Source organism: Tympanuchus pallidicinctus, unplaced genomic scaffold, assembly GCF_026119805.1.
Source record: "Tympanuchus pallidicinctus isolate F22 unplaced genomic scaffold, pur_lepc_1.0 scaffold14, whole genome shotgun sequence".
Lineage (NCBI taxonomy): Eukaryota > Metazoa > Chordata > Aves > Galliformes > Phasianidae > Tympanuchus > Tympanuchus pallidicinctus.
This window is the reverse complement of record NW_026294659.1, coordinates 16,356,245-16,371,199: the sequence shown is the minus strand read 5'-3', so window position 1 is coordinate 16,371,199 and position 14,955 is coordinate 16,356,245. Positions and strand designations below refer to the sequence as shown.

At 39.0% G+C, this 14,955-nt stretch overlaps 1 protein-coding gene across 2 annotated transcripts in view; it reads right to left on the bottom strand.

The window, feature by feature from the left end:
* Positions 1-305: 305 nt before the first annotated feature.
* Positions 306-14,955, bottom strand: part of GART (phosphoribosylglycinamide formyltransferase, phosphoribosylglycinamide synthetase, phosphoribosylaminoimidazole synthetase) — a 36,660-nt gene continuing 22,010 nt past the window's right edge. For both annotated transcript variants that reach the window (XM_052673860.1, XM_052673859.1), the window contains exons 13-22: positions 14,269-14,378; positions 13,545-13,743; positions 9,827-10,075; positions 9,324-9,476; positions 8,227-8,430; positions 7,785-7,916; positions 7,043-7,173; positions 5,515-5,656; positions 2,516-2,631; positions 306-1,153 (exon numbers count right to left, since the gene is read on the bottom strand). In XM_052673860.1, the coding sequence (XP_052529820.1) occupies positions 971-1,153; positions 2,516-2,631; positions 5,515-5,656; positions 7,043-7,173; positions 7,785-7,916; positions 8,227-8,430; positions 9,324-9,476; positions 9,827-10,075; positions 13,545-13,743; positions 14,269-14,378 (1,619 nt within the window). In that variant the 3' untranslated portion in view covers positions 306-970. The remainder of the gene's footprint in view (positions 1,154-2,515; positions 2,632-5,514; positions 5,657-7,042; positions 7,174-7,784; positions 7,917-8,226; positions 8,431-9,323; positions 9,477-9,826; positions 10,076-13,544; positions 13,744-14,268; positions 14,379-14,955) is intronic.

Below are 14,955 nucleotides of genomic sequence, written 5' to 3'. Positions count from 1 at the left end.
CTGCGGCCAAATTAGATTTGACCATGTAATTTTCCTCTGTATTCACCTGAGTTTTATCTTCAGTGACAAATGATAACAGGAATATTTTGTCAGCAAGTTTCTTTATCACAGCCCATCTGGCCATGGCAACAGTAAGGTCACCACACTCTGGAATTTCACCTCAATCCTTGCACGTCTGTAACCTCTGAAACTGATTTACAGTTGTGGCATGGCAGACGAAGACAGATTCTGCTTCATAAATCCCTTCTTCATTTGATACCCTTGGAAGGGAATTCCAAGGAAAAATACTGATACGTTCAAATCACTAACATTATTAGACTTTTATTTCAAATCCAAATTGAGATTAGGACACAGAAGAGAAACTGGTTTTCTCCGAGAGTAGTTCTAAAGCGTAGACAAGGAGCTGGAAGCAGATGCTTCTGGTTTATATGGAAGAAAAATGACACTTCTATTAAAAAAAAATTAAAACATTTTCACAGCTATACTAAAAATTAAAAAAGAAAACTGAGTGCATTTTCACAATAATTCAACTGTGAAAAATACTTTACTGTTTTCACTTACAACATTCCCTGGGTTTGCATCAGCATTATTTTAGATGAAAATATCATTCCCAGAATACAGGCACTTAACTTCAACAGAAGTTTTAAAGAATGTCTCACAAGCAGAGAATGCATTTTGTATCCAGTCCTAATTCCCTTTCTGTTCAGGCCAAAGCAGGCTCTGCTCTTTTGGCTCTGAACAGATCTCTGAGAGGAATTCACATATGGATCGATGGGGGAATCCCTGAAGGCAAATGGTCAGCAGAAGTTTAATTCTATTTGGTGTCTGACTGAGAGCAGGTTCAATATTTGAAGTCAGTGGATATGGCCAGAATCTGGGCCGCTTTGTGAACAGAATACAGCCTGTGCGTTTTTCAACTGTGACCTCCGTTTTGACCAATGGATGCACTTCAGCTGCCACATCCAAGGATCTACTTCCAGCAGATCTTGCCGGCTTCGCCCACCTGCACAGCCCCGCTGGCAACGAGCTGCAGGGCAGCAGGGAAAGCCCGATGCTCTGCCTCCTTCACCCGCTCAGACAGGGTCTCCACTGTGTCACCAATCTTCACTGGAACTGCCTCTTGGAAAATGATTGCTCCAGCATCAACCTCCTCCTGTAAAAGCAATAACCAGACAGTTGTGCGGTTGGAAGATGAAGAGGAGCATGGATGTGGAACCATTACTGGAATCCAGCTGCTGCAGAGATTTGTCTGTCATTACTTTATTGCAGGAAACATGAAATGAGGCTAAGGTGAGGAGTACAGAGAATATGCTGACACACAGGCCTGTGAGGAACTGCCAGAAGTGTAGGTTGCAAAGAAAAAGGAGAAGTGAGTGACATGTCTGCTCCAGAAAACAAAAGCCGTGTTAACTGAGGACGTGACAGACTGGATATTAGGCCTAGCGATGCCATTTCAATTCAGAAAAGTGAATTAGCCATCTCTGGCATAGAGCTAGACCATAGGACTGGCACATCTCTCTTTTGCATGTTAACAAGGCAGAGCTCGGCTGCTTGTTTGTGGCTTCTCATTGCCACACAGGGAAGAAGCTGTCACGTTATGGAGAAAGGAATGCAATTCTTCTAACTAGAAAAAGAGAGAAAAACTGTTTTGTTTTCCAAGGGAGAGCCAAAGTCATGAAAACAGATACCAGGAACAGTGGAAAAAAGGCTGATAATCTGAAGTATGCAGTTGAAGACTGGAAAAGAGTTACTGTCAACTCTGATAACCAAACAAGATGGAAAAAATCTCCCAGAACTGATACAAAGTACATCTTCCATGCTGAGAGATCTCTGGCATTTGAATCCTCAGTTTTTGACTTTCATCAGAGGGCTGGAGCACTTTTCCTATGGAGACAAGCACAGAGAACTGGAGGTGCTCAAGGCCAGGTTGGATGGGGCCCCTGGGCAGCCTGAACTGGTGGGAGGCAGCCCTGCCCACAGCAGGGGTTGGGGCTGTGTGGCCTTTGAGGCTCCTACCAGCCCGAACCGTTCTATGATTCTAACATTAAGTTTTTCTGTTTCCACAAACACAGGATTACTTCTTAACAAATCTAAAATTCTTGTGCTGCTTCCAATGTTTTTGTTTTGTTTTCATTTTTCTTCTTCTTGAAGGCAACAAATAAGGAAGGCTGTATGATAAAATATAAGAAGTTAGTACTGTTCTCTAACAAAGATTTTAGGGTTAGTCAAGACATAATACAATCTATTACAGCTTCTGCAACAGCTGAACTGGCAGCAGTGAGATACTTAAGGAAGAAGTTAACTAAGGTAAAGTTTTAACTCCTGTATAGACTATTCATTTCCAGTTCCTTTTCCAGGGACAGCAAATTAAAGCACTGTGTTGCCTAATAGTGTTATGAATGAATGAAGGAGAAAAGGCAGTCAAGCAGGATACTGTAAGGGATTTCCACACAAGATCCAAGGTGAAAATCTTAAGACCTGTCAGTGATGAGGGGTGGAGGAAGGAAATACTTACAGCCACGAAGTGCACAGTACAGCCTGTTACTCGGACTCCAGCTTCCAGCACCAATTTGTGGGCATTTGCTCCCTTAAAAGAGGGCAGTAGGGATGGGTGGATATTCAATATTTTTCCTAGAAAAGAGTAAGTGAGGTCATTGCCTTTTAGCATTCAGACTTAGACTATACTTCCAAGTATATCAATAATCAACAGAGGAACAATACACATCTGCAAAAAAGATTTTTCTACACACTTTGCACTTATGCTTATTTTTTAATATTACTGCCAGATAACCAACTGAAAGCATTTCAGAATGTGTTGCCATTTCAGAAAATCAAAGACAGCAATCAGTTACAATGAACTCCACAACTAAAGCATAGTTCTCCAGTGACTAATCATCAATATACATATCTTTTTTTCCATTGTTGTCCTTTCTCTCCTCATGTTGTTCTCCCTCTTCTTTCACCACAAGCACAATCCCTTCTTACAAACTCAATACCTCAAAGAAATTTGGCGCAGCTTGAAACTGAACAGACTCCTATGACAAGGCAAAAATTCTTTAGCTCAGACCTCTCCTCCCCATCTGTTTTGGCTTAATGAAAGACAGCAGCTGCTAACAGAGGAGTCCTTCGCTCTGCCCTTCTGAAAAGCACCTGTCTACCACTACTACTGTTCAGGCACAAAGTTGGCTAGGAGATCCTGAAATGGATAACATAACCTTCAATGCTCAATCAGATGGGTCTGTGGTTAGAACCCTGGGAAGCTTGTACCCTAACATTTTCCTTAAATGAGAAAGCATATGCCTTAGCTCCTGCGTTGCTGTACAGTGGGAGACAGTACCTATCCGTGCCTTTAAGGTCTCACTTAGAGCAAGTCATCATTAAACCATCAGAATACCTTCTTTCTTCTAGCACACTTTCCCTGTCTGCTTTTAATATGTCTGTGACAACTGTCCTGCCAACTCTGGACTACGATGAAATCAAAAGGTGCTAAGCAGTGCTGGTTCTTCTCTTAGATTCAGTACAAACCCTTGCAAGATTAAGGAAATGACCATCAGCACTATTTATATCACAGTATGCTATGCCCACGCTATCTCCACATGCCTCCTGCTTAGGCTGACTGTGTGTCATTGGGATTCACTGAACACCACCTAAATGCCAAGCAGTAAGGCTGAGCTGACATATGCTGGCGGAGGCAGCAGTGTACTGAAATAGAGGCGTGTGGTTTTGTAATGTGAAATGAAGGCCATTGCTGGCAGCGCAATACAGAACCTGCATTCTCACCGCAAGGATTCATGCGGATTTTGACTTGCAAAACTTGGAGGCAAACGTATCAACTGATCTGTAACAATATCTCAAACGTCTTTTGTATCTCAAAAATACCCCCCTTTAATCATCAGCATCTTCAGAGCATGAGCATTTGCATCTTGAGCAAATAAGTACTGAGGACTCTGAGATAAAAACAACCCTCTGCACTTCTTTTGGAGTTTCCCCAGTTTTTCCTTAGATCAGCAAATAGTGGGCATGGTAGGGATGGGCTGAGGGTTGAACCAGGTGATCTTAGAGGTCTTTTCCAACCTCAATGATTCTGTGATTCTGTGATGTGCTCTAAAAGAAAGTGGCTTTCTGTTTGTTTATTTCTTTTTATCTGTCTTTTCTGTTAGGATTCACAATTAACGTCTCAGTATCGTTAAGCAAGAAGAGGAGTTTCACAACTAACTTTACGCCCTATGTGCTTGTAACTGCTGGAGAAAGGGAAATTAACAGCTTTTAGGTGAGCAGCAACAAAAATGGACTGTTTCTGGACAGTTCAGACTAGCAACAGCAGCTGTCTAGAACACAGACACCTGCATCCTGGTCTTCTGGACTCTACACTAGACAGAAACAAAACCAATTGACCCAATTTAAGTTAGTTGACAGCTTTAGTATAACACAAATTGTCTCTGAGGAACGCTTGTTTTTCAAGAGAGGTTTGAAAAGTAGTTCAGGTGTAAAAGGTGGTGTCACACCCGGAAGAAAACAACAGTCACCATGTGAACAACAGAGGTGGCCCAGAGAGCTGCAGGGTACAGCGTGACCAGCTGGCAACCAGTGTAAACATGCTTAAGTAACCATGACTAAGTCTGAAGTAAAGCAAATAGTGAGAGAAATAGCTGCTGCTGTGTGATTCAGAACTCCCTGCATGAAACTGAAAGAGAAAAGACAAGGAATGTAACAGCTGGAGGAGGCAGAGGAACTATCGGCCCCTAACAAAGAAGTGCAAGATAGAATCAAAGAATAGTTTGGGTTGGAAGAGACCTTTAAGATCATCTAGTTCCTGCCCCTACTACAGGCAGGGACTCCTCCATGTAGACCAGCTTGCTCACAGTCCCATCCAGCCTGGCACTGAACACCTCCAGGGAGGAGACATTCACAACATCTCTGGGCAACCTGTTCCACTGTGTCATCACACTCACAGTAAAAAATGTCTTTCTAATATGTAGTCCAATAAAAAAAGATGACTAGAAGGGAGACACCAAACACCTCTGATGAACAAGAGCCACCCAAAGTTTCACACAGCTCCAGGGATGCCTGACCAAAAGACTATGAGATGTTAACAGGAACTACATATTGCCCTGCAGTTCAGCCTGCAGGCAAAGTTCATCTGGGAGAGGAAGGATTTCTCCTTGGCTGAACACTCTCCTTCCCACAATCAACACTTACTGCTTGGGCAACAATGTGGCCCACACCTCATGTCTGCAGAGGCCAAAAGCCTTCCTTTACAACATCTTCCAATAAATCAAAGACCACCATTTGAAGGTGGCTTCCTCAAGCTTCTGTGAAGCAGAAGGGACTTTTTCTCTTTCACCACTTCCCTTACCAAATGTGAAAAGTCTCATTTCTTGCAAACTCAGAATTAATATGGTCTCTTTTCTATGGTTTTCCTTTTTTCCTGAGTATAATTTATAAAAATGCTTTTTTTTTTTGCTTTTTTTTTTTTCTTTTCTTAAAATGCATACACAATTATGCAGCACTTACCTTCCCATTTCTTGACAAAAGGACCTGACAGTATTCGCATAAATCCAGCAAGGCAGATCAACTCAACTGAGAATTCTTCAAGGACTCTGTCAACTGCACTGTCAAATTCAGTGCGACTTCCATACAGTTTATGGTCAATAACCTGTGACAATTCAAAAAAGAAAGAAACATGAGCATCGAGTTAATTTAATATAAAAGCCATAAAAATAGGATGGAATGGTACTCTGGAGTCATTAGCAAAAAAGGAGAAAACAACCAGTAAATCCCCATGTGGCTACTGTTAGATGCCTATACACAGCAAGAAGAACACTTCAAAAATGCATACAGCTAACAGACAAATAACCAGTCTTAATTTCTATAAACATAGGGTAATTATCAGAAAGCCAAGCTTTATCTCATTAGGCCCACAGCTACAGACCCCAGTGTTTGCATACAATTAAGCTATAAATGCAGGTCATTAGGATAATCTAAAGTCTAAGAATGATTTCACCTTAAAATATGATTAGTGTTAAGTAATTTGTCTCAGGTTATATCACAAAACATTGAAAGAAAGGTCAATCATGACTATTTAAAAAAGCCCTTACTGCAAAAGGACAGCATCATTGCATTATTTACTTTCCATCTAATACAGACTAATTAATTTCAACAGGAATAAGGTGGTGCTACTTAACTTACTACAATTGTAGTTTTTTAAATAAAAGTACCTGTTAATTCCTACATCACTCACCATGTTGGCACATGTAAGTATCATAAAGTAGTCTTGAAAAACCAGAACTAGTGAGCTGAAAAGGTGGCAGAGGGCACTAGGAAGAAAGCCTAGCTCAACTTGGGCTGAACTCTACAATGACACAACTAGGTAATAACTAGTAAAGCATGTACAACTCTGTGCCTCTGTTCTGTCACTTGTCTTAACCACTGAGACAGCCCTCCAAGATGAAAGCGTGCACGGGGGCCTAATCTTCCATATCATCTCTAGTTACTGCTGAAAAGTGACTGTAAAATGCTCCTAAGTGGCATTTCCTATCTGTAATCAGTGGCATTTCCTATCTGTACACAAATGGCAAAGCAATGCAGCGATGGATCCAATGACACAAAGGGAATCACAGTTTGCTTTGAATGAATCCTGAAAAGACTGAAGCAATGCCCAGGGAAACAGTGAGAGGTCTCATTAAGTTTGACCTCTCTTACTTCATTCAAATGCTTCTTCAACATGTTACTTTAAAAATAAGCTCATAAAATACCCTGCTACTTCAGTGCACTTAAATAAATGGTGAAGCTTAAACTGTAAAAGTTTTGCACTGGTTTAATATAGTGACCATTCCCACCCCATCAGCATTAATAGTAGCATCTCTAAGACTGAGAACAGGAAGTAATTTGCTCCCATGTTAGGTAGTTTGCCCAGGGGCACAAAGATCAAGACAGAACAACAACAAAACAGTAAGACTTTTTTTAATCGTTATTTCACAGTACTTTTCTGATGTAGTCAGAGCTAATGAAGGTTAATTTTAAAAAGATGAGAAATACTTACCCTTGTAGGAATACCAGCTCTTTCAGCTTTCCTTAGCCCCTCCACACCAGCTTTGTTAGAAACAACAAGAACTATTTCTGCAAAACTGGTGGGTTTCTTTGTGCTATTTATGAGGGCTTCCAGGTTTGTGCCTGAGTGAAAAAATAATTCATGAATATCAAGCTGTTCCTAGGGAATAAATATAGTCAACAGCTACAATAGGTTTTAAATAAGTGGCAATGTGAGTGAGACTCAAAAAACCACCAATGTCAACAGTAATCTCTTATTTATTGACATTACTGGAAACTAAATCTGATACTTGCAGTCTACAGGGCTTTTACTTGCAATTAGCTACGTAAACTGTAGTTGCTGAAATTGTCCTGATGGTTTACTTCTTAACAAGTGGAAATACTGGAAACTCTGGAAGTGACTATGGGGCAAGAGGAAACTGATCTGTTTGTAAAATAATGCTGCTGTTTCAATAGCAAAAAACAATAACTGCTTGAATCTAGAGACAACAGAAATTTGTAGTTAAAATTAATATATGCAATTTATAGTTAGTTTGCTGCAGAGGGTAAAGATCATTTTGTTTCTGAATGAAATTAAGCTAAGGGCAAAATCTATGCTGCCTGTTAGTGAGCACTGAAAGCCTTGTTAGAAAGTTATCAAAAGCCACAACACAGACTTTCACAGGCTTCAAGAGATTCTGATTCTGAGTTGAAGTTCCTTTTTCAGTACTCTAGTAAATAATGTAAACTCTCACCTGTTCCAGAGATAAGGACAGCAACCTTCACTTTGTTTGTTTGGATTTTGCCTTGGATATGGCTGTGCACAGACAATGACCTATTTGCTTGCAAAGCTTGAAGCAGGTTATGGACTTTAACATGGGCAGAGCCTGAAGACATAGAAGGAAAAAAGAAAGTAAATAAAGGCAGAAACACAGAGAGGAGGAAAATATCTATGAAAAGTCAACAGTGGCACTGCTTTACTTCTCAATATTTATTTATAGTTCTGGTGACATTTCACATTGCTAAGCACATGTTCTACAGACTAAGACAGAAATCACTAGGACTGACAATTTAATACCCTGTGCACAAAAGCCATGGAGGTGCCAATTAAGTGTTTGTCAGCTGAACGGCATGGAGAAGCATCGATGAAATAATTTAGTTGTTTGTTCTTATCAAGGAAAATAAAAATCCAGTAACCTTTTTGTAGAGGGACAACTTTTCCAATCAGCCAGGCTGCCTCGTGTTTCTGCACTTCCTTGAGCACCTGCTGAGCCAGCTCCTTCTGAACAATCAAAACTGCACCGATCCCACAATTAAATGTCCGAGTCATCTCCTCCTCAGAGATGTTGCCTTCCTTATGGAGCCAACAGAAGATTTCAGGAATCCTCCAGCTAAGAGCATCTGAAGAAAATTGAAAATACAGAAGAAGAGTGGGAGGCACTACCTATGCAGAAATACTAAAATTATTATAGTACTGAGAGGCAAAATCTAGATGGAAAGCACAGACTAAGTCTCACAGCAGCATTAGTGTGACTGAAATCAGTTTCAGATGCAGAGAAACGGCTTGTTTCTTTCTTTCCTTACTGAACACGACTAGGGAATAGGAATGAAGTTTCACTCAGAGAAAATTAATCATACCCCTGCACTTCAAACTATTAATGAATAATCCAAAATGGGTTGTAAGGCAATCTTTGGAAAATCCTCCTCTCGAAGTTGACAACCCTGCTTCTGGAGAAACTATTGTACAAGAACAGTATCCTTAAAAACTGTCACAAAACCCACAATTCTCCCAGTTCCAACAAGAAAAGGGTGGATATACAGCATCACAAGAAATGCTTCTGGACTAGTCTCTGTAATGGAACTCCAAAGGAAGTAAGTTTCTTTCTTGTCATGTTACGTTTAGTAACTGAAGCAATGTAATGGAAGTAATGGAAGCATGATGTACACACAGTTGTAGAATTCAGAACTCTATGATAGTTACAACCCAAACTGAACACTGCATAACTTGTAGTAAGTTGTTTACCTTTCCATATTTCACTTCCCTGTAAAAAGTGAAATAATATTTCTAGAGTATCTGATGAAATTGTGATGAGGATTAACTGAAGTCCACTGAATTGTGGGAGATCTATTCCAGCTGGTAACCATATGTGAATGCCCATCAATAACATCACTAACGTTATATAATTACAAGTAATATTGCAGGTTTTTGCAAATGATGACAATTCACTTTGAGTTGCTTCCACATCTATACATGTTAAGATGCAAATGTTTCTCAGCTTTTCTTTCTATCTTACCTAAAACGACACCAAAGGAGTCTGGGAGAACTCTGGGGATGTTTTCCAGCAAGCCTCCCCCAGTGATGTGTGCATAAGCTTTCACGTGGCCTGAGCGAAGGACAGGCAGCAGAGTCTTACTGTAGATCTTAGTTGGGGTTAACAACAGATCTCCTGTTGATGAAAGAAGATGAATGAAGACAATTACAATGCTGGGGGAAAAAAAAAAAAAAAAGGGTTACTCAATATAAAATTGGGGAAATCTCAAAATACTCATTTGCCGGATAGAAGTGAGCATTGAATTACACAGAAAAACAATGCCTACCTTTCAGCATACAATTAGTTATTTAGCTTTGTACTCTTTCCTGCATACATGATTACAGGAAACAGAAAAAGATGAGAATGTGTTTGAGTAACTTTCTCAGTGCCTTAGAAAAATTACAAAAGCAAAGGTACAGACAAGAAAATTGTGTGAATTTTTCTGTTCAGAAGTTCAAGGGAAGAAACTGCATTAGAAACAGCACCTAATGTCTGATCACCAGAGACGCCAACTCGAGAAGAGAAATCCAGCGATGACTTTTCAACAATCCTCCTTACAAGGCTGTACCCATTGCTGTGGACCCCAGAAGAAGCGACTCCAATAACCACATCTCCATCAGCAATTCTCTCTAGCTGGGGCAGCATTTGCCCTCGCTCTACTGCACCGACAGCAAAGCCTGCCAGGTCATACTCGCCGGGTGGATACATGCCTGGCATTTCGGCAGTTTCTCCTCCTGTGAGAACCAAATAAAAGCTGAAGGGACTATTAGAAAACTACTGAAACCTGCAGTGTGTATGCAGGTTTTCAATGTTTTAAACTCTTAAGACATTAATAAACTGATTTTTTTAGTTAGATAAACAAACATTAGAAGTAATTAAAAACACAGCTTTGTCACAGGCCCTTCAATTAAGCTAGCAATAGCAAATTGTGAAAGAACCTTTCCCCTTTCTTTCTGATGAGTATCAGATTGCTGTACATTCACATTTGAAAATCATAGCATATATTTAGAGCTTCCTATCTCCAAATTCTGCCAGATCTAATATTCCTCATTAAAAACTTACAAGATACAAGAAATTCAAAAAAGAACCTCAAAAGCACAACATTTCTATCAGTTTCACTTGCTACCATAAAGATTTTATACACAATATTGTTCTGACTTCCAGTCATGCCTACAACCCAAGTATCATTGTTGCCTCAGTTCTACACAACTAAGGTTTATTGACTGTTTTGGGAGAAACCTCTAAAAGATAGGCTTTCTACCCATCCATGCAGCTGAAACAGTAATCCAGGCTATTATCTTATGTTCATTTTTAGGACATCGTTTTGTTTTGTTTTTAAAACCATGTTTTGTCTGGATGATGTCATTCAGAATGCAGTTTGAAAAGGTAATTCTCTAGGCTTGCATGGAAGTGAGTAACATCACTCAAACATCATTCTCACAATACACACACCAGCATTGGTTCCCTTAGTGCCCTTTGGGCATAAGCTGATGGTCTTTGCTATTGAAGACCTGTGTTCAGCCTGTCATATCTCATTCAGTCTAGAGAGAGTAAATCACTGTATTTAATGCAGGAAAGAAGCATTTACTGCTCTCTGAAGTTTTCTGAACAGCCATCCTTACACCATTCCATCATTCCAGGGAGGAACTCAAAGCCATATCATTATTATCTTTCAAATTCCTTCACTGGTCCTGATGTCAGCAAGAAAAGAGGTTGAAAATGATTAAGTTGCCATTATATTATGACATCTGCCTAACATATTGACTGGTACTGCTCTTGTTTGCTTGTTTGCTAGATTTCATTCATTCTTATATTTCAAAAAAGCATCTCTGAAGAGGTTACAAATTGCTCCTGAGCAATGGTGAAGATGGCCTTCTGCTCAGTGCTTGACTGCTGCTCAATTCTAGATTCCCTGTAACTGTTCCACGTTTTCACAATACACTCCTGTAACCAACTTTAAAAATCAAAGTTCGTGCTAAGAAGTGTCATTTGCTTAGATGCCTTGGTTTTAAACCCCATTGAATAACGTGTGAAACTGAGCATCTAGGTATGTCCATCAGTACCTCACTAGTAAGAGCTTAAGGTATTTGAGCAAAGTATTCAGCTATTGTAGATATGCATGGAAAGAATTCAGGAACATGCTATAAAACAAGACTCACCACTTTGCTAATGAAGTGATTCTGTACAAAGACAGATCTACATGCTGCATGCATGCACAGTGACACAAATGCCTTAAGTCAGAGCCCAAACTGAAATTTATTTTAATGATTCTGGAGAAGAGGAAGCTCAGGGGAGACCTCATTGCCCTCCACAACCACCTAATAGGAGGTTACAGAGAAGTAGAGTTGGCCCCTCCATTCTGGTAACAGAGACAGGATGAGTGGGAATGGCCTCAAGTTGTGCCAGGGGAAATTCAGGTTGGGTATTAGAATAAATTTATTTTCCAAAAGAGTGATGAGGTATTGCAAACAGGCTGACCAGGGAATTGGTGGAGTCACTGTGCTGGAGGTGTTCAGGAGCCGTGTGGATGTGGCACTGAGGGACGTGGGCAGTGGGCGTGCGGGGGGTGGGCTGGTGGTTGGACTGGGGGATCTTAGAGGACTTTTTCAACCTTAATGAGTCTGTGACTCTAAGATTCAGGCTACAGAAAAACATTTCTGCCTTAGATACACAGTTTCTGCAGCCTCTTTGTATCTTCCCTTTGGATAGTGTCAGAAATTTGGGGAGTAAATCATGGTTGTTTTATGTACGAGTTCTGACTTCCTTCAATTTCAGCACAAAAAAGATATTTACTAACCATTTACAAAATTGAGATATCGTTTTCTGGTACTAATTTACAAGTCTTTAAAGCCCTTTGCATTTTGAAAGTCTTCCAATTGGACATAAAATCTTGAAATTTCAGTAAATGGTTTAATAGCAAGATTTCACCTAGCATGTACTTAAGTTGAAATATGAATGGTAAGATTATATTTGATAACCTGAGAGAACATTTTAAGACAAAACATAAAACTGGCAAACACTTCATGCAGAAAAAAAACAAACAGAACATAAATAGCTCCTTCTTCTAAGCTTGTAAACTCCATCGAAATAAGACATACTCATTTAGAAGCTACTTTTATCACCAGCTTTCTTAAAAGAGCCAAAAGAACAAAGTACCAATTATCAGGTGGTACATAAAGCAAGATAATCGAACACTTTCATTCTCAAATCAAAAGCCTTTTTGAAAAAGTATGGCAGTTCTCCAAAGAATATTTTTATAAAAGAGGAAAAAAAAAAACCAACGGCCTTATTATGAAGAAACAATTTTCGGGGTTTCATTGCTTTGGAACTTAACCCTGTATTATATTTCTTTCATAAATGAAAGACTTATAGAAAACATGTCTTTCCCACTGACCTAGAAATATTTTTATTGGGTTGAGCAGTTTGAAATGTATGTTTTTCAGGATTTATAAAGTAAAATTGTGTATTATTTTCCATGGAGAACTAGACTACTGTATACCACAATACATATATCATTTGTTAGTAAAATGTACTATGGACTTGTATTATAGGGCCTAAAAGGAAAATACTTAAATGTGAGTCTTAACAGCTTGGAATATGCTTTAATTTTTTGCTTTGTTTTTCTGTCTTGTGGTTAATATCTGCGTCTTAAGAAGTGAGCTCCAACTCAAGTTTCTCCTGCATTTATAAACACGCTTTCTGGCTTTCCAGTTATATGATCTTGTGAGAATAGACTGAGCTCTATTTTGCTGCCAAATTTGTTTAAAATCAGCCAAGAGGTTCAAAAGGTATTATGTACACATACAGGGAGACATATATGCATAGTAACACATACAAATCTTGTTTCTAGAGGAAAACTCTAAAATTTTCTCTGAGATAAAGGATAAAAACCAAGCCTATTTGGCATGTTTTCAAATTCATTTGAAGAATACAAAGAATTAAAATACATGAATTGTTAGTTTTCTAGGTACTTGTTATAGTCACAAAGTTGAATAAAAATATATGAATAAGAAAATGTATAATGCAAATTCCTGAGCATTTGTAAAGTACTTTCTTCTCTCAGTAGGCAGAAAACAAAGACGTGACCTTTTTTTCTCGGCTCTAAGATTCTTTAGCAGACAAGGAAAACAAGCACATTAAAACCAATTATAAAGAAACTGCATACAATTTTTCACTCCCTTCAAAGAAAAAGTGTGTCCATACCCAAAAGAGCACATCCTGCCTTTTGGCATGCTTCAGCTATTCCTGCAATGACACCCTGAGCCACTTCAACATCAAGTTTACCACAAGCAAAATAGTCAAGGAAGAAGAGGGGCTCTGCTCCTTGAGCCAGGATGTCATTGACACACATAGCAACCAGGTCTTGACCTATAGTGTCATGTTTCTTACACACTTGTGCAATCTGCAAAACACAGTGAGAGAACCTGTTGGTTAGATTTCAGAAACTCAAACACAAGCAAAGTCTGCAGTGGCAGGGGACTCGTGTTCTTTCTTTAGAAGCTTTTTGAGGAGCAGCTTTAGCTAATAACACTTTTGTGTTTCTCTCCTACAGTTCTATTTTAGGAATTTGTACTTTCTTAGCAAGTATCAAATGAACTTTACTGAAGGAGACTGGAGTGAAAAGGATTTCATCATAGTTTGTGTAAAAGCTATAGCAACCATATAATTAAATGTTTTCTCTGTGAGTAATCTTCTCAAAGATTTTTCTACCTGTAAGAATGAGCTACTTTAAGCTTCTTCTCAAGGATGGCTATTTACATGCCAAAATGCACAGTAAATTATTTGGCATCAAGAAGGCAATTAAGTTTTTCATTTCCTTTCCAGAAATATAAATAGGTATTTTTAAGCACAACCGATCTTTTGTGGTAAAAAACAGATAGCTGTGTGATCAAGCAATTTCCATTCTGTATGTCAATTTTCACATTACCTTGAGTTTTGTGCCAACACCATCAGTTCCAGATACCAAGATAGGATCTTTGTAACCAGCTGCTTTCAAATCAAAGAGGCCAGCAAATCCTCCAAGTTCTGCATTGCAGCCTGCCAGCCAGAAAAAAAAAAAGAAAAAAGAGAAAATAAACTTGTATAGGCTTCTTCAGGATCTCTAACATCAGCAAATTCTCTCTGAAGTCTCTCAACATGACTTTGTCACCGTGAGACTTTTCTCTGACACTTACAGCATCTTCATAGAGACACAGAATCTCCTAATTCTCTTAAGTTTGCTTTGTTTTTTTTCAATATTATTATCTAAAGCTAAAAATATAAAACTTTGTGACTGAATATTCAATAATGACTGGGACTGCTGCATTTAGTATTTTTCTGAAATACAGGAAAGGAATTGCTGTGACAGTCCTAAGTCTACTACTTTATAGGACAGAATGAATACTAAATATTTTCCAATGGAAATCCCCTCTCTCTTTGTTACTAATGCCTCTGGTACTTTAAGAATCTCTCATCCAAAGACTGGTTATGACAGGGTAAATATGGTAATCTTAAAACTGAACTTGGTTAAATCCTAAGATTGAAACAAATATGAGTGAAAAATACTATTAATGCTAACAGATGAATACTTCTACTAGTATGTATCTCCATTTGCCTCTAGACATATAGCTGAAAT